A 21741-nucleotide genomic window follows, 5' to 3' on the forward strand; every position below is an offset into this window, starting at 1 on the left:
TTCTTCATCCTGGCTTAAACCTTGCAAAGGTATGGCATCTAACCCCTGTACCATGGAATATTCATGGAACATGTGTGTTGTTTATTTTCATCCTCCACGATGGGGGCCATCAGTACCTCCTATCATGGTTGTGGAAAGGTCTCAGTAGATATCTCATCAAACATCCACAATGCATGAGAGACTGTTTGCTCTTTCTGCTCAGTATGTGTTTGCCCTGGGTTGGCCTCTTCTATATCAAGCATGCCAACATTTACATGGATGCCAGGATTAGATACCTTCCTTCCCTTTGGTCCTGATGGTGGAGATGTACAAAGAGCTTCTCTCTGTGAGCAAGTGTGGCAGCGGTTGTTGGGAGGTGCCTTTCTTTCCATCGATGAGGGCACAGCCGCACCATTTCCATTAAAACACACCCCCTCCTCTTTCTGCAATCCTAACATTTTATATTTGCACTTAATAGCACTAACGTAGGTCTTCAAAACAAAAGTGTGTGAATGGAAGCTTCTTTGGATTCCATGATATGGTCTGCCGATTGTCCTTACCATAATACGATACAAAGTACTGAACACTCTTCAGTGCTTGGAAGGGATGCCCAGTGGCAACTATGTCATAACACAGCATCCGTCTCTCTATTCTAATTAAATTAGCAGTTTAGATGTGTAGACAGTGTGATCAGATCTGCACTGTTTGCTAGAATTTGTAGCCAAGAGGGAAAGAGGTGAATTCAAAATGTGTGGCAGGGACTTGTAAGCCATGGGGAAAGGGAACCGAGACAGCAGGAATGCAAGCTGGAAGGGGGCAGCTATTGTGGGCAAGCCTGAGATGATTCTGGAGAGCAAGCTGATCAAACTCCAAAGGCAGGAGTTGGCAAATGGAAGCATTCTCTTGTCTGCTACTAGTTGAGGGAAAACTTTATTAACTTAAGACTGGAAGCAAGACAGCTAATCTCTGAAACTTTGATAACCTTGTATAATGCACTGAGGAATACTGAATATGTGCTAGTTGCAATTCAAAAGGTAGCCATCTGAAATAATGCCCCACTAAGTAGAAAAGTACACATTTTCCAATTACTTCAGTCAAATATTATGAGACTATGCAATAATAGAAACATGGTAATGAAAATTTTATTTGTTAAAACACATAGCCCAGAATTGTTTGCAGTCCTTAGTTCAAGTGTTAATTATATTACATACTATTTAACAGGATTTTACGATTTTTGAAGTGCATTTTCTGTAAATTACATTTCCTGAGACATGCATAGTATTTTAGACTTATGTTTTACACATCAAAACACTGTACATAATCAGTGGTGCTCAGTGGTGCACAAAGTAAAGTACATCAAAAATACATTAACAGTTTAACAGTGATAATGTGCCACAGAAAGAAATGTACACACCTTGCATAATTACATTTTTTAAAGCAAGTATTTTAACTAAGGATGCGAGTAGTTTATGCTTCTAAATTGTATGAAAACACAAGGGGAAAATAATTATTTTGTTCTCCCTCTGGGTCTACAAACACTTATAGATTACATATTAACAAACTGAATCAAAGAGGAAGACAATCTTCTTTTTTTTAGGAAGTTAGAAGGTGACACTTTGACTTGCCCTTGGTTAAAGTTTTGGAGCCTATAGTTTATTTCAGTAGCTTGTAAGATATCTAGGTCTACAAGAGATTGAACTTCCACTCTACCATAGGAATTCATGAACCTACAAAGTTAAAATAATGTCAACCAACTTAGATTCTTGAGGCTCTTAACTTCAAGCCTTCAGAAAAGCTCACTAAAGGATCTGGACAAGATTCAGGTAGTTAAATGAGGCTAGCAGATCCCAATGATCTGGTTTTAAAAGTTGAACACCATATTATTGCATTCCAAGCAGATATACCTCAGATATTTCCTATGCAGAAAATACTTCTACAGATAAATGATGTAATTTAGTTATATGCCAATTATTCAATTGTATATACATTCCTTTTTAGCCATGATTGTCCAACATTTGGCAGTACTATCATATTGTGGGTAGTGTGTGCAACATTTGAAGTGGCCCTTAGGGGATATTTTCTGTATAATGCAGAACAGGGCTCACTCACCTTTAGCTCCCACTGTGGGTGTACTATAATTAAGGAGTTTTATCAGCAAAAGATACTAAGATATTAGAGTCTGCACTATTTTATAGATTGGAAGAAGCTAGAAAATTCTAATCCTGAGGCTCAAATCATACCTCACATTTTCATACCTATTTCTGCCTTTCACAAGTTTGCCAACTCTGTTTTATCAAGCTTCACAAGCATTAATTGCACATATTTAAACCTTTAATCACAGATTGACAATACATTCAATGTGTGTTTATAAAAAAGTCCCACTTTCTTCAATGGGGCTTTCTCTCCAGTAGGTATATTTAAAGCTGCAGTTTAACAAATGTGAAGTAATTTCAGCCAGCTGTTACTGGACATAAAGTCCATGTAGAAGAGAATCTGTGGCAGAGTGGGAAGATACAGGGGAGAAGCTTTTAAAAAACCCAAAGCTTAAGGGAAATGTTTTATTTCACATCATCCATTGGTTCCCCAATGAGCTTTCAAAGATGTATATATTGAAATGTATTCAACTAAACTATAAATCTTGGAAATAAGAAATGTTGCTGTTATACCCCATTGCCTTTGTTTTTTAGGGCACATAAACTGAAGAGTAGCTATAGAAAATGGATTTCAGTGTAAGTGAATGCCACAAAGCAAGTCAATAAAGCAGGCAACTCGGAAGATTAAACTCCGTTGTGACTGTTTCTTGTGCTTTACTTTTTGTAGTCAGGTACAGGAACTCAAATACAAAATAAAAGCATGCCACATCTATTGTGAATAATGTATAATGTTAAGTTGAAGTAGGAACTCAAGTCTTTCCCCAGGGGTGCATGTATACCATACCCTTTCTGCAGAGGAAGGCGTTTAAATGAAAGTATGAATGTGTCATTGTGAACATGCATGCACCATTTGTAACTGACATGCAACTGTGTGGGCTTTTTACTCAGAAGTGCATTGGATGCCCATCAAAAAATTAAACAATGCTTAACAGCACTAAGGGTCAATATCTAGTAAAATGCATACAGTACTTTAAAAAGGCACTTATTCTCCATAAAAGCCTCTAACAGTCAAGAAACATTTGCAAACATAACAGTACATAAATACAGTTCATAATTATTGTTCATATTTTGGAAAAATGCTGGAAAAATAGTCAAGCAATTAATAGCGATTCAAATTACGTATTAAACTAAGAGAGAAACTCCATGTGTGGTGTATTTGATGCTGGACCGTTACCATTGGAGACTGCTAGTTGGAAACTGAATTTTTGAATATGTCTCCACATAAACACATCACAACCTCCCTGTACATACCAAAACCAGAACTCTCCCTAAATTCTATTTCTGAATGTGCAAAAGATTTGTTTACTGCAGGTAACTTACTCTCCACCTGCAATATAAAGAGCTACAGTTCTGCAGCAGCTGGATCATACAAGTATACTCATTGTACTTTTAAAAAAATGGGTGGTGCTTTATGTTGAACAATTAAAGAATAATGTCATATGCTTGAAAATTCCCAACTATTGCAGCTCCAGGTATTATTTTAAAAGAAAGAAATGGTCTAGCATTATCTTGTTTAGCTCTCCTCTCAACCCCACTGCTATAAACTTTCAAAACAAACCCACATATTCATATACCTGTTGCTGAGTTACAGTGACTTTCCCGCACAAAGGAGCATGAACCAAATTTGTTAACTTTAAAATTAAATTGCACAGGAATAACTTCAAAGTTATACAGTTGGCAGGGAAGGTAGACAAGAGAAGGAATGATATGACAGAAAAAAGAAGAGGACTTTTTGAGCTAAGGGCATAATTTCTAGCTCACTTGGGACTTTTGCAATGCTCTTGCATATAATATCTTCATCCCAACTGACAGAAAAGGAAAACACAGTTGACGGATATCCATCAGCGGGCATGAACACTAGAAATTATCTGCAACATTCAAACCCAGGAAAATGATCTTCCACAAAATCCCAACTCACCAATTGAGCTGAGAAAGAATTGCAGCATTCAATACAACAAATTTAATTCAAGGTGGATGTCAAATTGTTGTTAAAGTTGGTGATGCTCATGGAAGCATAACACGTAAGGATTGTTCTGCACTAAGAAAAACTTTGGATCCAAATATCATGGCTTAGACAATGTAATTTTGACTCCAATGCAAGCCATAGCCAACGCTACACATATTTCACTGACTGGTTCTTGAGCAACCTACCAAGCATCAATCTCTTCCATACAAACTCTTCCCTCTAGAGCAGGAGGGAGTGATCTAAATTAGTCCCAGAAAGAAAGTATGGGTTGTTCAATTGGCTCATTAAGGCATACAGTGGGAAAATTAACACAATTTGCTTAAGCAGGAACACATTCACAATTAATCAACCTAATGTTTACAGTATGTATGCACAATATTATTTTTACGTGGAGGGTTCTTCCAACACATTTCTCCAGAAAAACAAAAGAAAGCAATTGTGCCTTATTTAGCTAAAACAAAGGGGAAAAGGTAAGAGAAACCTATCACAAAACATACCACACTTTTCACTCAAGCATTATTGTATCAATTACAACACATGGGCAGAAAAATCCTATGGTAATGGTTGTGCATGTGTGTGGCTGTGAAGATTCTTTGGGGAAGCTCCAACCACTTCCTAAGCCCCATCAACTTGCTGAAGTCAGGACAGGAGGTGACTGGCAAGCTTTTCTCTACCTTTCCCCCCAACCCTTTCAATGGGAATGATTAACTACACCAGCTCCAGGACTGGTATAATTAAAGACTCCTCTGGGGAACCTGTCTGGGAAGGAGTGTCCTGTGGACTCCTAGCTGCCGCACCACATCCTGACCCAGTGTCCCACACCTCTCTGCTTGATGCCAGAGAACCAGCATAAATTTGATGCCCACAGAGTTTTCCACAGGTGTATCAGGGGTCCTCTGGGAGCATAAGTACCATGCCTCCAGAATGGCACTTACGTCACTTCTGGTGACTCCTCAGCCCTTAATCAGCTGTAGGATTGTGTCCTTACATAGCTTTTGATGGTTCAGTTTTTTGAAATGTGAGCTGGGCTTCAAAAACAGCTTCAGCATATATTAACAAATGTTTCACCAAAGAAAGTATCTATTAAGCTATTCAGTATGCTTTCCACTGAAGTTCAAAGAAATTCCTGGCAAATAAGAGGCAAAATGAACATTTCAGAAAATACAAATCACATGAACTCTTACTCCAAGAACAGTGTTCCTGCAGTGTTATTTTTTCATAGCATACAGAGTATGTTTCATATTTTCAATATAGGTGTGTACAAAATGCTGTCTAACGCCTCATTCATGTATTCATACTAACACTGTGCACATTAAAAGCCTTACAACTATTTATTTAAAAGTAAATTAGAATAATTTCATTTCTCATAAAGCAGACCTTATTATCGTATAATTGAAACAACTGTTGAGACACACACTTAATTCAGACAGAAGAGAATGGAATTTGCAAGCTAGGTTGCGATTTGTAAAACCTGTAGCCCTGCAGATGAGCCCTTTAAGCTCTAAATCAACCACTCTGGAATTCAGATTTTCCTTCCTCATAGTTACCATGTGACAGTGGCTTACTATGGTATGAATCATGCAGTGAGGTCTGTTCCTTAGTCTGCAGACAGAATTATTATCTTAAAAACTCTGGTGCAGGGTTTTAAAAGATTACGGAAGAAGTGTGATTCAAACTTCTTTGACTGTACTTGCAACAGTTGGCTGCCTAACTCATTGCAAATCCAAGTGGAACTATACAAGTGACCTGAACCTAGGTATATGAAAATGTCTTGAGTACAAGCTTCCTTTATGTGCTTTCCAAGCCTTGCTGTACTTCTGAGAATAAAAGCTCTCACTTCTCAGTGGTATTCACTATGTAGCCAATGGACGAAATTGTATTATGTAAGGATACTCCTTGTGAGTTACTTCCCATCACGTATCCTACATGCCCTCTACCCAAATGTCAGATCTCCCTCCTCTGCCCTGCCCCCCCCCCCAATCCCTGGTTACAATTTCCAAACACTCTATGCACCCCAACTACATATTTAGCAGTGAAAGCAAGTGTCAGACTAGATCCGCATTCAACTCTCTATATTATGTATATGCTAGGTGAATATAACATTCTATGAGATAAGGTGAAGAAATCTCATTGCGACTAGAATTGCAAAAGCAAGTAGAAACCATCTGCTAAGCAGCAGCAGCAGCAGAGAGAAGAACTATGTCTGAAAAAGATCTACTTCAAATGAACAAAATACTTCAAAGTTGCCTCCTTTCAAAATTTCAAATTTGGAAAGGAAAATTCTCTAGCTGACACCGGGACCATTTTGCAGATGCCCTGAAGTTCTATGTGGGAAAATAGTGAAGCTATTAGGGTATCCTGGGGAGAAGTGTGCACACTTAAGCTGGAAGCTCCTTCAGATCCTGAACTGCTCCCACTGCTGTAAAGACAAGCCAGTTTTCACCTTAAATGCAGTTATTTGAGCAGAGCTATAGACTACAAGTTGCAGCTGTGTATGCAGCACTACATCTGTTGCTTTGGATCACAGCCCTTAGCAGAATTATAATGAAATAAATGGAGGAAAATATTTAAAAGCTTATGTTGCGATTTTCTTTTAAGAAACACAATATGGTTTTTAAACAAAATTGATTAGATGTCTAAAGTGCCTAAGCAGTAGTAGCAAAACTGGTTTCAAACCATTATTACTCCTAAATTTTAACTGATCATGAGAATTTGAAAGCATTACTTTAAATACACCATAAGCGCTGTGTGTTTAAGGCAAAGAAGGGGCCTTCTAGATTTTGCTGGACAACAATGCCACATCAACTTTGGACTGCTGGCCATACCGACTAGGGCTGACAAGGGTTCGGGCTGAACAATATCTAGAAGGCTATAGGTTCCCCAGCCCCAGGTTTAAGGACATATAATGATTCTAGGAAATTTGAAGGCATCAACATCGAAATTCTGTGCATGTCTATTCAGCTCCACTGAACTCAGTAGATTTACTGCTGAGTAAACAAGGACAGGATTGTGCTGTAAGAAAATCAAATTCAATTAATGAGTTGCCATGCACAGAATTTGAGACAAGTTCCAAGTTACTGTCTTATTTTTGAGCTTGATTTTGTTTCATTTTGTTACTATATGGGACTTCATACATACAACTAATTCAAATAGTAATTAGTAAGTGTCACGATTAACAAACAGCCATCAATTCATCCCCAAAGGCGAAGCCAGTGTTAGTAAAGCTCTTTCACTGATGAACACTGAGTTTCACAACAAATTTTAAAAGTTAATATTGACATATGGGAAGCACAATGCACCCAAGTGGATGTGTGTGCCTTAGCTCTAAACTACGGCCTATTTGGGATGGATAAAGTGCAGCTCACAGTATTTTCCATCGTATTAGCTACTCTTATAAATTGGGTGGATGGATGAATGAACAGAACTTAAGTAATTAATCTTCACATTCTAGCTATAGCATCAGTGTATGGATACCCATTGACGGCCCTGCAGTGAAGGTCTGCCAAAAAATCAGTTTCCATGACCTGAAAGGCAGAGAAGTGCATGTACCAGAAGATTTTTAATTTAATTTTGTGCAAATTGTTACAAAAGCGGCAATAAACAATCCATTTCAGTTTGGATGGTGTCCTTGGTTCAATCTGCTCTATCTATCTATCTATCTATCTATCTATCTATCTATCTATCTATCTATCTATCTATATCAAAAAGCCTTGAAATTGACAGTATTTGCAAAGTCACTAACAATGGGTGTTTTTTAGGAGGGGAAAATAAACATCTGGATCTCATCTGCATGAACTCCAAAAACCATTTATCAGTAGCTTAAAAAGGGATGGGCTTCACAGAACTGGTTTGGATTATACCTCTACAAGTTGTTTTCCAGCTTCTCCTTCCTTCCCACTTACTTGGCCTAGCAGCTACAACAACAATGGTACAGAGGTCTTCAGTAGGCTACTCCTATTGAAACTGTAGGATGTTTCCTGGGCACACAATGGCTGTTCAAAGGACTTGGGTTTCTTGAAATAATTACATTTCTTAGCAAGATGCTAGGAAAGAAGGAAAGCATACAGGAAGCCTTCCTATGTTGCAACCACCAAATTACATAGTGGACCAAGCTACAGGGGCTTGTGGAGGAAGCTTGAGCTTTGTCACACTCCATGTTACTAGAAGCACAGTAGCTGCAAGCTGGGCTCAGAATTTGCTTCAGAATAAAAACAAATTAAAAACAGAAAATAATTTGGTTTGTTAAGCTCAACTTCCAATAACACCATAGGGATGGGGTTGCCCACCCCATGGCAAAAAAGGGAAGGGCAAATCCTTTTGCCTGCAGCATAATATAGTTTTTTAAAAAACAAACAAACTGCAGAACCAAACTCATAAAATAAGACAATGAATCCAGCTTGTGTGTTTGCTATATTAGCTTTGGATAAGTGTCTAGGGAGCACATTAGAGAGGCACTTTCAATTTGGAGATAATAAGGCACTCACTGAAAATCACAACATCCAGTAGCCCATTAGTGAGAAATGATTCAAAGCACAGGTGCTCTCGTGTTATAGTCCGCTCAACCCAGACTGCAGCTGGCAGTATGTTTGGAAGAACATAGTCTTTGCTATCCAAAGTTGGGTGTCTCCAATTTCACGTGGAATAGATATTAACACCACACTGGGGAAATACAATTCTTTTAAAAGGACATTTTTAAAGCTCCTACAAATGCTCACAACCGACAATTTATACTATTCCAAATTATTGTTTTCTGAGTCTGTACTCTAAAAAGTTAAATCCTGCTAAACATTCTAAGCACTCAAAAACATTTTTCTTCTTTGAAAATGATTCCTGTATTTAGGATCTAAAGCAAAGCAAACTGAGTGTTCTGCTCATGCAGCAATGCCAAACAAAATGAGTAAATGTGCCTTTAAAAAACCTAACTGAAACAATTACTAATTATGATTATCATGATAATTTTAGTTCACTCATTATTTCTACCAAAATAAGTGCAAAAAATAAGGAGAACATGTTTATTTTTCTACAAAATATATAATATACATCACGGGCACCTACCACCAATTCCTGTGGTTTGAATTGCAATGAATGGGAGTAGCATAGGAAAATCAGGCAATGTTCTTCTGCAGCTCCAATACATTTTTTAAAAAGTGATTCTTGTTCTGGAAGGTTCCTTGGTGAGTTCTCTACTTTCCCACTGGAAAAGATGCTTCACATATACAAATTAATATTTAAGAAACTGTTGTAAAAGGTTTTGTTCATGGTTCTTTAAAGGGCCTGACCTAAGGAGCACATTTAAGTGTACCACAGTGGTTTCCATTTGAGTGCTAGGATTTGTTTTGTTTTTGCACACCTCTTCACCTTGCACTGGAAGTTGTTTCTGAGGTTTTCTCACTTTGAGGGAATTCTTCAGGAAAGGGGAAAGCTCAGAAGTCCAGCTGGGTACAGACACCCTAAGCAACTGTTTTAGCTGGAATAAGCTCTGTATCATTCTACTAGTGTTATAAATTAAATATTCTAGACAGTGTACTGGTAATATACAGAACATTAAAAGGGACAGTATTTAGCACTATCAATGTATTATAAGAACCCGAGGGGCTAATATTGCTTGCCATTGTTATCATTACTCTAAAAGTGAACATTTTCTCTTCAGAAAGCTATAGCAATAGTGCAGACGATATCCTCACAAATTAAAATGTTCTTGATTTATCAGCGAGACACAGCGATGGGCCCATCGTGGAACTGCCAAGTGGAAATGCACCTCATGTAAGCCACTGCTCTTTTTCTTTGCTGTACTTTTCAGACCACTTACGAGTGAGCTCCAGATAAATATTTGGCTTATGTGGCTGATAGTCGAGGTAAACTGCCTTTCCAGTCCTCTTTGGAATGGCCTTTTCAATCTGAGTTCCTTCATGCCATTCATTGAAAGAGGTGATAGAGATTATTTCAGGGCGTACCAGAAGCGCGGCGCTGAACGCAGTCTCATAGTATTTGCCATTGACGCGGTTCCGTGTGTTGTGGCTGTTCCATGGTCGAATGCTGGTGTCTACATAGCCTGGGCCCACGCTTGGAATAAACAGCAAGTTTTTCGTGTCACAAAAGGCTTTCAAACTTGGCCAGTTGTGATGGCTTGAGCCGTAGGAGAAGCCGTTGGTGGCAAAATATGTATAAATTCCGTCAAAGCCACTTCTATGGATTTCATGCTTGTGTTTTTCTTCCACAAGAAGGGCAATGAATAAGCTATCATAGGGTGTATTGCGTATACTCTGGGATCCAGAGACAGTAAGCAGATTTGCCCACATTTCAGGGATTGTTATATAAGAATCGTAGACATAAAACATGGGAAGGGTTCTACCTGTGCTGACTTTATGTCTGTAAAAGGCTGGATGGGCTCCATATCTAGAAAGGAAAAAAAGAAACCAATATAAAGTAAATAACATTCATTTTTGTATCATTGGGTACTAAGCAGTGTTGTTTGCTCTTCCCAAATTTATTTCCATTCAAATGTGTCATCACCATAATTAGATATAGTAAAGGATGTACACTTGCCAATGTAGTTATGCACAATTAATTTTATTTAAATTAGTCATTTCCACACTATGAAGAAAAAAAAATATTCCATTGCTCTGCTTCTAATTTCATATTTCATGATACTTCAGCTAGTCAAGGCTAACTAAGGGTCTAGCAAGGCAGGAAGTTTGAAAAACAGCCTTAAGACACAGTAATAAATATGAGAAAACTGGCAATTGAACCAAATCTCTCTGACTTGAACAGGCAGAAAAAATTCAGGGGAATTGAACAAGAAGCAGAGCTATTTGTGTGGATTAAGAACGTTAATTGATAGTGTACTGCACAATGAAACAAAATCACATGAAAAACACTGGACAGAGTTTTGTAACATCAACATTCAAATACTTGAGGAAGTGCTTACTTGTCTATGATATACTTGATGTTGCTGTACATACTGCGATCATCTCTATCTTTGTATGGCTCAATATGGAAAGTGACCTAAAAAAACGAAATATTAGATAGGTGTTTTTAAATAACTGAATAATCTCAACATAGTGAAGGTCAAACACTTCTATTTATGAAGTTCAAAGGTGAGTCAAAGGTGAGTCAAAATCACCAGTCAAAATATTACTGTCTATAAACAGAAGGGAGGTATCAGCAGGCTTAGGGGAATACCAAGGTTTGCAGAAGTTATTCTTGAAATCTCCATTTTGAGCCTAAATATTCTGAGTTTTAGCCATAGTTGCACAAGCAGAAGCTGTAAGGTTTTCCTGCCTTCTCCTCCCCAGTATAGAACCCCCTGAGGATCAGAAGACTGCAGGAAACCACTGAAGGCTGTTTGCATCAAAAGCTTGCACAAGCCACCAGTTTAGTACATCTTACCACCCACTCCAGAGGTAGTTCTTCAAAACAGCTGAACCACATATAACACAATTATGCATGACAATGCAATTAGCTGGCACTTACAGAGATACCAGTTATGATAAAGTCACTTTAGACAAACTGTGATAAATATAACTTTCAGTCCTATCACTAGGTTGTGGTATTCATTTGGAAACCAAATGAATTAAGAATAGGCGATCGGAATTTGGTCAAGATTTGTATCCAAGATGATGAAGTAAGGAGATAAAATGTACAGCCTGCGCAAACCCTTTGGGAACTGTATTTGTTTCAGATGCTGTTTTACTTTAAAGTGCATCATGAGACAGAAACCCAGCAAGGGCAATGCAAGCAAAAATAAAAACTCCAAGCAATTCACCCCAGGAGAGTTATGAACTTAAAGAAGGAGCAACATGTTCCAAGTGTTAGTGCAACATAGCACTCTATTATAATTCACAATTCAACAGAATAATGTAAAGCCAAAAGAAGTGCATGCAAAGTAACTCAAATATACTCCTACACAACAACCACAACAAAAATGTGATTAATATAAATTGCATTTCTAACAGGTGTGGGGAACCTTTGACCCTCGAAATGTTGCTATTATTTATTAAATTTCTATACCACCTTTCATCTGAAGATCACAATAAAAAAAACACAAAAATACACAGTATAGTAGCAAACAAAGCAAGCAAGCAAACAAACAAAAACAATAACTCTAATCATCCTGGCCAATGGTTGTAATTCAGCAACATCTGGAAGGCTAAAAGTCAGTGGCGTAGCGTGGGGGTTCAGGGGGGGCCGGCCGCACCGGGCGCAACATCTGGGGTTAGGGCAAATCCACGGGTTAGGGGGCGCAAATTACTTGCCTTGCCCTGGGTGCTGACAACCCACGCTACGCCACTGCTAAAAGTTCCCCATATCTGAGGTAGAAGTACCAACTAAAGAGTTGCTTTTGTGGTATTGTAAGCCTAGCAAGAAATATACAGGAAAATGGCTGCACCTCATTTGCCAGGCATTAAAAGCACAATCCTATGAGTGTTTCCAGAAGCACCCAGTGCACCATTGTATGCAATCTGTGCACTGGATTCAGTGGAAGTGACTCACAGGTTAATGGGCATGCATTGTAGCCTATGAATTCAGTGGTACTTCAGAGTAGACATGTATACACAGAAAATTGCTCTTTAGCTACAATAGTGTAAGATACTGTAGCTAAACTGGATACACAACACTAAGCTGTTTCCTAGTTCTATCAAACATTCCTTAGCTAGGAATTCTCAAGCTGTGGTCTGTGAACCACTAGTGGCCTGCAAGCTTTGTTTATGTGGTCTGTGGAATGTCCACATTAAATATTCATATTTATTTTCCATTGTATTTTATTGCTTCTTTTCCTCCTTATATCCCAATTGTAATATCATGCAATACAAGAAATAAAAGGAGCAATAAAAACACGATTAAAAATCATACAGCATCCAGCACAGCACATTCCAATTGCTATAACACTCAGGGGGGAAAATCGTTAAGTGGTCTGTCAAGACCATCAACAATTTTTGATTGGTTCACTGGTGGGGAGGGAGTTTGGGCAGCAGCACCTTAGCCGCAATGAAATTACATGCAATTAACTCAACTCCCCAAACTCTGATAGGACAACTGTGCAGAGAGTCTAACTTTAGAACAATCAGTCCATCATATCTACAACTTTGACAAGTCTAAAACTTCAAATAGTGTACCTTTAATTTGTACTTATGTGCAATATCCAAAATGGTTGGTACTAGGGCATCAACAGGTTCTCCATTTTCATCACCCATTCCAGGTGGGTACCAAGAAAGGGCCAATACCCCTAAGGAACAAAATATACATTTTACCTATGGTGATGTTTAACCAATTTGTATTGGATGTCTTTTTTAAAAAGCAATTTAGCAAACAAAGCATGTACAACTACTTTGAGATTTCAGTATCAAACATTTCAACACATAAGCCAATAAAATTGAGTTTCTTTAGCTTTCTTCAAGTATCTCCAAGTCACCAATTAAATCACTACTGTACTAGCTTTATTGTTTGTTTGACTAATTTTTAAGAATAGGCAAAAAATAATCCTTACACTATCAGGTGGTAGAACAGGGTAGGTCTATACCCTTTTCATGCCTAATGGTTGGAATAGAACCTTAACAGAGGAAACCAGCCTGTGGGGACAATATGGCTCCTTTTACAGTGGAACCTTGTGTTACATACCGTCCCCCTTGCGAACGCTGCAGGTTATGAGCTCCGCTAACCCAGAAGTAGATGTTCCCGGTTGCGACCTATGCCTCGGGATGCGAGCGGAAGTTGCGTGCTGGCAACGCGGAAGCAGAGGGAGGCTCCATTACTGAAAGCGCGCCTCATGTTATGAGCTGTTTCGGGTTACAAATGGACCTCCGGAATGGATTAAGTTCGTAACCAGAGGTACCACTGTATACAATTCCAACTCATTTCTTGGCCAGTAAGGTATGAATCATGCAACAATCACCTCTGTTTGTATCTGTCTCTAAGAACAGAAATCAAGGGAATGCTGATGGAGAGGAGATGCATAGGTCATATTTAATTTTTTTTGAGAATGAGAGGCAAGGCAAAGCAAAGTGTAAAAAATTGTCTGTTTGCAGGAATAGGGGAAGTGCAACTGTATCTGTTAAACAGCCTTAAAATTGTGTTTTAAGATGAATTAAGTAAACATCATTAAAAATGTGTGGGGAGGTGAACAGTGGATGGGGTGTGGCCAAGCAGACAGAGGACAGAAGTTGAGCTCTGCAAAAGTACCAGCATTAGCCACTGAATACACGGTTGAAGTGGTTTCATTTTTCAGCTGCTCTGCCCTTCTGCCTCTATAATCAGGTGGCCTTCCAAGGGAGTGACTGAACAAACCAGGATGCCCAAGCTGGGATGCAGTAAGAAACCAGTTAGTGCAAACTGCAGCTGAAAAGCCAGCTTCAAACTGTGCTTATGGATCCTCCTTTGTCAACTCACAAAATCCACGATCAGTGAGTAAATTTCAGTACAGCAATTAATCCAGAATGCAGCAGCTAGACTGTGACTGGGAGTGGCCGCCGGGACCACATAACACCGGTTCTGAGAGATCTGCATTGGCTCCCAGTATGTTTCCAAGCACAACTCAAAGTGTTGGTGCTGACCTTTAAAGCTCTAAACGGCCTCGGTCCTGTATACCTGAAGGAGCATCTCCACCCCCATCGTTCAGCCCAGACACTGAGATCCAGTGCCGAGGGCCTTCTGGTGGTTCCCTCATTGCGAGAAGTGAGGCTACAGGGAACCAGACAGAGGGCCTTCTCAGTAGTGGCGCCCGCCCTGTGGAACGCCCTCCCATCAGATGTCAAAGAGATAAACAACTACCTGACATTCAGAAGACATCTTAAGGCAGCCCTGTTCAGGGAAGTTTTTAATATTTAATGCTGTATTGTTTTAAACACTTGATTGGGAGCCGCTGGGGAAACTCAGCCAGATGGGCGGGATATAAATAATAAATTATTATTATTATTACAGGTGTACAAGCAGCCATAGTTTAGCTAAACAGAACAGGTCACAAGTCTAGTAGAAGGCGATAGTCCACGTAGTTACCTTCCAAGTTGCTGGTTTCAATATATTTTTACTCAATCCCCGAAAAAGACATTTGTGATTCATCCTAATTGTCATATCCCATGGAGAAAACAGTTAATAATGGGGAAATTACGTAAGACTTTCTCACAGTTCAGTTTCAGTTCAAAGAAGGGGGAAAGTGACTTATCACACCAAAGCTCTGAATTCAAAACGCTTAATGCCATACAGAAAAATAAAATACCATTTACCAATGGAAGCTGAGCTCATCTGCTTCATGTGCTCTTCTATGACAGAAGGGTCTTTGGAGCTGTAAGGTCCAAGTTCAGGATAGAAGCTGGAGCCAATATCCTCCGGAGGACTGTGCCTTCCTTTTGGATAATCACTTGCAATTTTGGGATCCCAATGTGTTAACAATGGGTGGTTCCAGTGAATATATTTTCCATCAAACTGCGGTGTCCCATACCAGCTGTAGTAAAACACATGAAAGTTGTAATTTGGGGAAGGCAGATGTTCTTCTAGTCTCCTTACAGAAACGGTGGGTTTTTTTAAGTTCATTGTTAAAGGGTGAACATTTTTTGCGTGTGTGAAACTTTCTTCCTTAGCTCCGCTCTGCACGTTGAACTTATTTCTTAAATGTGTTGTTCGTTGCTGAAAATCTGGTAACAGGCCAAGGCCAAATGGATCTCCAAAACCAGCTCTTTCAGGTCTCAAAGTTTTCAAGGCCATCATTATGGAGCATATGAATAAAATAAAGAGCACCAGAATGATGCACGTTCTCCTGCGAAATCTTGCCATGATGTCATTGTAGTTCAAGGCACACGTAGGCGGCTTCTAGCTGCCAATGATTTAAAAAGCATAATGTTAGGGTTTGAAATGTTGCAAACAATTTTTAAAAAACTATTTAACATTTGTAAAGCACCCTAAAAATTTCTAAGCAGTCCCTTCCTGCAGACTCAACACATAAGACACAAAAACATGAAATTAAAAAAGGTTAAGACTAGAAAAAGAAAGCAAGGGCCAGATCTGGGTCCCCCCTTACCATGATGTTCTTTCTTTGTCTCCTGGCCAGGGTAACATATCTGGTGGGAAACAATATCCCAAAAGCTGTTCCTCTGGCCTATGGATGAGTCGACTCTGGCCTCTCCCTTGTCTTGTTTTCTTTAGGCAGGCCTTTGGCCCACAAGCTAGCTTCTAAATAAGTTTACATATTTCCCCCCACCGTTTGCCTCTTGCAATCACCCACCACTTAGGCGTGGCTCTCAGAAGGGTTCCTCAGAAGGGAGTATACCGGTAATCCATGGGGTGAAAAAAGTTTGTCCATCCCTTGATTACAGCATTACTTCAGTCACCCAATGACATCAGCCATTCTAACATAAGGAAGAATACCCTTATGTCAGCTTGGTACAGAATTTTGATTTTCAGTTAAAATGTAGATACAACAATGAATCTTCATTCAATTTTGCTGTATAATAAACATTCTACAGTTGTTATTGGATTTATCTATTTGGCAACAAATAACTCAGGAGTTAACAATACTTTTTTTAACATTACTGTTCTTTTATTGTGTTGTGTAGCATTTAATTTTGTATTAGTGTTATGGTGGTTATGTTTTTGCTTTTTGAAAAAAATATGTCCCTAGCTAAAGCTATAACAAATAAACTGAGGTGAAAGAAAAAGAAAAACTGTAGGGATGAAACTTGATGGACGGAATGTTGAGATAAGAATGAGAGGGAACAATAAATTCTCCGTGCAGAATAAGAAGCTTCACAAATGTTAGGCTGACTTCTAAATATAGTCAATTATCATCCAGGACATGAGATAGCTTGTCACAAAGACACAAGACACAGAGAAGCACAAGACACAAGCAATTTATCACTGGCAAGTCCACCTATTGTCTACCAAAACCCAAGAGAAACCTGGTTAAGTGGGGGGGGGGCAGGGAGAGAATGTTCCCTACCTGTGTAAACATTCCAAGCTTTCAAGCATAACAGAGGCAAGGAATGAAACTTGATGTGCATGTTCAGTGCACAATTACACATTCCATGTTCAAACTCTAGCCCCTACAACCATTTTCAGGAAGGTCACAAAACTCCTACACAGTTCCATTACTAGAAAATGAGGTACTTAAAAGAACAGTGCCACACCTTTTCTCCTTAGTGTAATTTCACATTAGAAATACAATTTTCTCTCTCCTTTGAGTGCCAGTTTCCAATAGTTTAAGTTGTGTTATTATTATTGGAAAATAGGGTTGATCAAGACAAGGTTCATAAAGATATCTTGTTTAAGAAGAAAATCAATGCAATAAGATTTATCCTCAACATTAATCAGATAGACAATGTTCTACAGTATATTAACATATATTATAAAAGCACAGGAGGTTCTTTCATTGTAAGCCTCAAAATTCTATAGCTTATAAAAATGCCGTCTGTTGAGCTAATAACTTGGCTTACGTTGTCTAGGCTGAAGAGGTCTATGAAAGTGCCAAATTTCTAACTGACCTGAAAAAGGTTGCCACAGATAACAGAGTAAGTCGAGAAGTGCTGAAAATTTACACTTTGCCCTGTCCCCTGCTCTTTAGGAACATAGGAAGTTGCCTTATACTGAGCCAAACCCACTGGTCTATTCAACTCATTATCGTCTGCACTGACTGACAGGGACTCTCCAGTATTTCAGTCTCTCCCAGTCCTAACTGGAGATGCCCTAAAGCAGTGTTTCCCAACCAGTGTTCCGCGGCACACTAGTGTGCCGCCGGACGTTGCCTAGTGTGCCGTGGGAGGGAGGCGGGCGAGTCGGGCTAATCCTCCGGCCCCGCTCCCCCGGGGAACGTGCCCCGTCATCCGCTTCTGCCTTGCTCCCTGTGACAGGAATTCCCCAAACTGCATCAGCATCTGCCGCTTGCCCAGCAGCCCCGGCGCTGCCTTGCGCCCGGCGCCCCCGCCATCCTCGGCGCAGGGAGCGAGGGGCGCGCAGGCAGGCGCTGCCCGGCAGAGCGACGGCTCCTTCCGAGCGGCTGGCAGTGTCTGGGCATGACTGGCCTCCCGCCTGGTCCCACGGCGGCTGCAGACGCGGCCGAAGCAGTGCAGGGAAGGAGACGCCCGGCCGCCCAGCCCCGCCCCACACGCTCCCACTCTCTCTCGGCGGCCGGGGAGCGGGGCCAAAGCGGGCCCCCACCTGAGTGGCGGCTGCGTGAGCCAATAGGCGAGCTGGGGCAGAGGGGGAGGCGGGGCTCCGGAGAACAAAGGAGGGAGGGGGCACCCGGGAGAAGGGGGCGGGGCGGGAGGAGTGGGGAGCGCGGCGCTGCGCTGCGCCCGGGACGCCCCAGTTCCGCCGGGTTAGAAGCCGGCGGCCTACCTCTGCTGGCCGTGGAAGGCAGCCGAGTCTGGGTCGCGCCCCGAGAGTGGCGGGGTCCGCGCACAGCCTGCCCTCCAGGCTGGGAAGTGGCTCCTAGGCTCCGCCTGAAGCCACGCAGAGCCCGCAAGGCGCCCTCGGCGCAACTTGGCCGGGGCAAAAGGCGAAGCTCTGGAGGGAAAGGCGGCCGGATTCCCCTCCTCGGCGGGTCCGGTGGTCTCCCGCCTCCTCTGAGGAAGGGTCTCTTCTTCAGCTTTTCTGATCCTTCGTGGCCCCGTTGGGAGAAGCCGAAATAAATAATGGCCGTGCCATTAAAGTTCTCTCTTTTATAAAAGGGATCCTAATAGAATCGTAGAGTTGGAAGGGATCCCCAGGGCTATCCAGTACTGTACAACCCCTGCAGTGCAGGAATCTCAGCCATAGCATCCATGGCAGACAGACATCCCACCTCTGCTTAAAAACCTCCAAGAAGGGAAAAACCTCCCGAGGGAGACCATTCCCCTGTTGAACAGCCCTTACCAGCAGAAAGTTCTTTCCCATGTTTAGTCAAAATCTTTATTGTAACGTGAATCCACTGGTTCGAGTCCTACCTTCTCTACCTTCTATGCTGTTACTATTTTTTTATTTTTTTTTACATAAGTAAAAAGTGACCTTTCCCCATCTGGCATGGTGGTGTGCCTCAAGATTTTTTTCATGAAACAAGTGTGCCTTTGCCCAAAAAAGGTTGGGAAACACTGCCCTAAAGGACTGAACCTGGGGCCTTTTGCATGCAAGGCACTGAGTTGTGGCCTTCTGCTATTAAGACCACATACTGTATAACTGATTTCAATACAGAGTTTTTACATTTTTGTAATCTGCCCTGAGACTTTATTTTAAAGGTCAACTAAGAAATATAATAAATAATGATTCTTTCCAGTTTTGGTGAAACTTGCTGATCTATTTCATTCAGGCTTCTTGTGGAGCCCTCACTTCCACTGGCTTGGTGAAGTTCTGAAAAGCTACTCAAAAGTTATTAAGATTTCCTCTCTCATTAAAGTCCATGGTAAGCAAGTACAGGCACAGGGCTTATGTTCAACATCATCACATGCATTGGTGGAGCGTGCATAAGCCTGCCCTATCCCACAGTGAACCCACTTCCACACACTCCACCCCACACTGAAACTGCCCCCACCTATCCTTTGCTTCACACTTAAAGCACCCCCACAGAAACAGACACAGAACTCCACACACACTCTCGATACACACCCCATACTTAAACCCACCCCTACCCCCTGCCTACCACCTAGTGTTCTCCTCATATTGGGAGAAAGGCAGGAGCGAAGTAAACAGCAAGTTAACTTTTAAGGTCTCAGGGAGTCAGTCTGCCAGGCAGCAAGATTACTGAGCAAGAGAGGATATTACCACCCTGTGCAGACTTACTCAGAAGCAAACTTTTCTGAACACAGAGGGTAAAACCTATTCATTTGCTTATTTCTGCACAGCTACTAGCTTGTTTGTGTTTTGCTTTTGCAGAATCATTCCCCACACTGAAAATACCACAGGGCTACTACAACAATTAACAGTTATGAAACCATTACTTCTCTATTTAGCAGAACCCATTATTTCAATAAATTTCTTTTCATAAACTAAGTAATACGGTAATACAAAACCAGTACAATGTTGGGTATTTTTGCTGGCCCCAGGCACTCCATCCTCCCTTGCAGGATTGGGCCTGAAAGACCACGCATAGGCGGGGTGCATGTCTCGCCGACCCTAATTGTATTTTATTTTTGGTCCTCGCGACACCCCTGCGAGGATGGCCTAATTACCACAGCTGGGATTTGAGCGCGAGCCTCCCCAGCAACGGCTGCGCCAGCGCACTTATCCAGGCGCCTTACCTACCCAACCGGGCAAGGTAAGCCCCGCAAGCGCTACTTCACCTGCGCAGCGCCCCCGGCTCTCGGCGGGGGCGCCTTCCGCCGACCACCTCGCCTCGGGACCCCCATTGCTCGACTCCCGCCCCCCTCGGAGAGTCACGTGAGGCGCCTCGGGCGCGCGGGCAGCCATTCACCTCCCCCACCCACCGGACCGCAGAGAGGACCCTCCCCCATTTTTGTCGCCGCCGCTGTCATTGCCAAAGCACAGAAGGAGAGCAGGCAGGGTGGAAGAAGGAGCCTCCTCCTTCTCCTTCGCCTTCCCTCTTTCCCCGCCTCTCACTTACCCCGAGTTCAGAGCCAGAATCCGCAGGGACTGGAAGATCAACGGTCCTGCATTGATACTGGGGGGCGGCGAAGGGGTTGAAATAGAGTTGCAAGCGGGGCCAAAGGCTAACCAGCCTCTTTTCCAGGTCTAGCTCCCCCTAGATGAGCTCTCACGCGCCCTCTCCGCCGGGCATGCGTGGTAGCAGAGGGAGAAGCCGCCGCTTGCCCTTAAGCTCGCGGGCTACGTAGTAACTAAGCCACTTCCGGCCTGCCCAGGAGGCAGGCTTCACGCCCACCTCCCACGTGAGCGGGGGCTGGTTTCAGCCCCCACGAGAGCAGGGGAATCCCTGCCGTATCTGCCCTATTTAGGGCCGGCGCAGAGGGGGCTCGCCCTCTTTTCGCTGGCTAGCCCTCACGTTTGTTTCCCCCATATCAGCTGTTCCTGTTTGTCGGAGATCTTATCTGCATTGCCTGGAGCGTTCCTGCCTTGCTGCTTTGTTGCCTTTGTTCTTGAGCTGCAGGGCACCTCGTGGAATATGCTGTAGCTTCACAGAAAAAGCTCCCTTTCTTTTACAGAGAATTTCCAGCATTTGCTGCTGGTGTTGCTTGATTTCTAAACTGCTTGATGTTCAGGAGTTGTTATCTCTAGTTTTGGAGCTGAAACCAATTTGGGGCTTTTATCCTTCTGGGGGTTTCCCCCTTTGCGCTCCATTCCAGCTGCTGCAGTTTAACACCGGAGCTGTAATTGAGCTAAAATCACTGTGTGTGTGTTTGTGTGCTTTCCTTCCAGCATCTCTTTCAGGTCTGCAGTTTTACAGGGAGCTCTGTGTGTTTCGGTGCAAGTTCCCTGCCCTCAGGAGCTTCTCGCGCCTGCTGCTGCATGCCCCCTTCAGAGGAATTTATTCAGCTTTGTGGAGCTTTTTCTGCTGTGATCCGTTGCTTGCCCTCGGCTGTTGACTGCCTGTTCTGCAAGGAGCTCAAGGAAGAACGTTTGGCTCCTCTTCGTTATTTCCACGGAGGACGCAGCGCACCCATCCAATCAGGTTTTGCTGTTGGGGCTTCAGGTTTTAGATAGAGGTTTGTGCAGGGGAGCGTGGTGCAATTAGGCGGAACGGCAGCTGCGGGAGGAGAGCGGGCTGTGTTT

The 21741-nt window shown here is 42.0% G+C and overlaps 1 protein-coding gene across 2 annotated transcripts; it reads right to left on the minus strand.

Moving 5' to 3' along the window:
* Nucleotides 1-1105: 1105 nt before the first annotated feature.
* MANEA (mannosidase endo-alpha) lies at nucleotides 1106-20800 on the minus strand. Of its 2 annotated transcripts, none has more exons than XM_081905409.1 (5): nucleotides 20618-20800; nucleotides 15318-15900; nucleotides 13215-13324; nucleotides 11027-11103; nucleotides 1106-10494 (listed from the first exon to the last, which is right to left on the minus strand). In XM_081905409.1, the coding sequence occupies exons 2-5, from the start codon at nucleotides 15862-15864 to the stop codon at nucleotides 9858-9860; spliced, it is 1371 nt and encodes a 456-aa protein (XP_081761535.1). In that variant the 5' UTR covers nucleotides 15865-15900; nucleotides 20618-20800; the 3' UTR covers nucleotides 1106-9857. The 2 variants fall into 2 exon arrangements, with proteins under 2 accessions (XP_081761535.1, XP_081761534.1); XM_081905408.1 differs by having other exon boundaries at nucleotides 15318-15904; nucleotides 20618-20799.
* Nucleotides 20801-21741: the final 941 nt, after the last annotated feature.

The sequence above is a fragment of the Podarcis melisellensis genome, assembly GCF_964234715.1.
Source record: "Podarcis melisellensis genome assembly, chromosome: 3".
Lineage (NCBI taxonomy): Eukaryota > Metazoa > Chordata > Lepidosauria > Squamata > Lacertidae > Podarcis > Podarcis melisellensis.

Excerpts from the sequence above, each read along its gene's own strand:
- MANEA (XM_081905409.1), bottom strand. The coding sequence starts at position 15,864 with ATGGCAAGATTTCGCAGGAGAACGTGCATCATTCTGGTGCTCTTTATT. Across the intron at positions 13,325-15,317 it reads GATGAGCTCAGCTTCCATTG|GGGTATTGGCCCTTTCTTGG; the intron begins GTAAATGGTATT and ends TTTGTTCCTTAG. Across the intron at positions 11,104-13,214 it reads CACATAAGTACAAATTAAAG|GTCACTTTCCATATTGAGCC; the intron begins GTACACTATTTG and ends TCGTTTTTTTAG.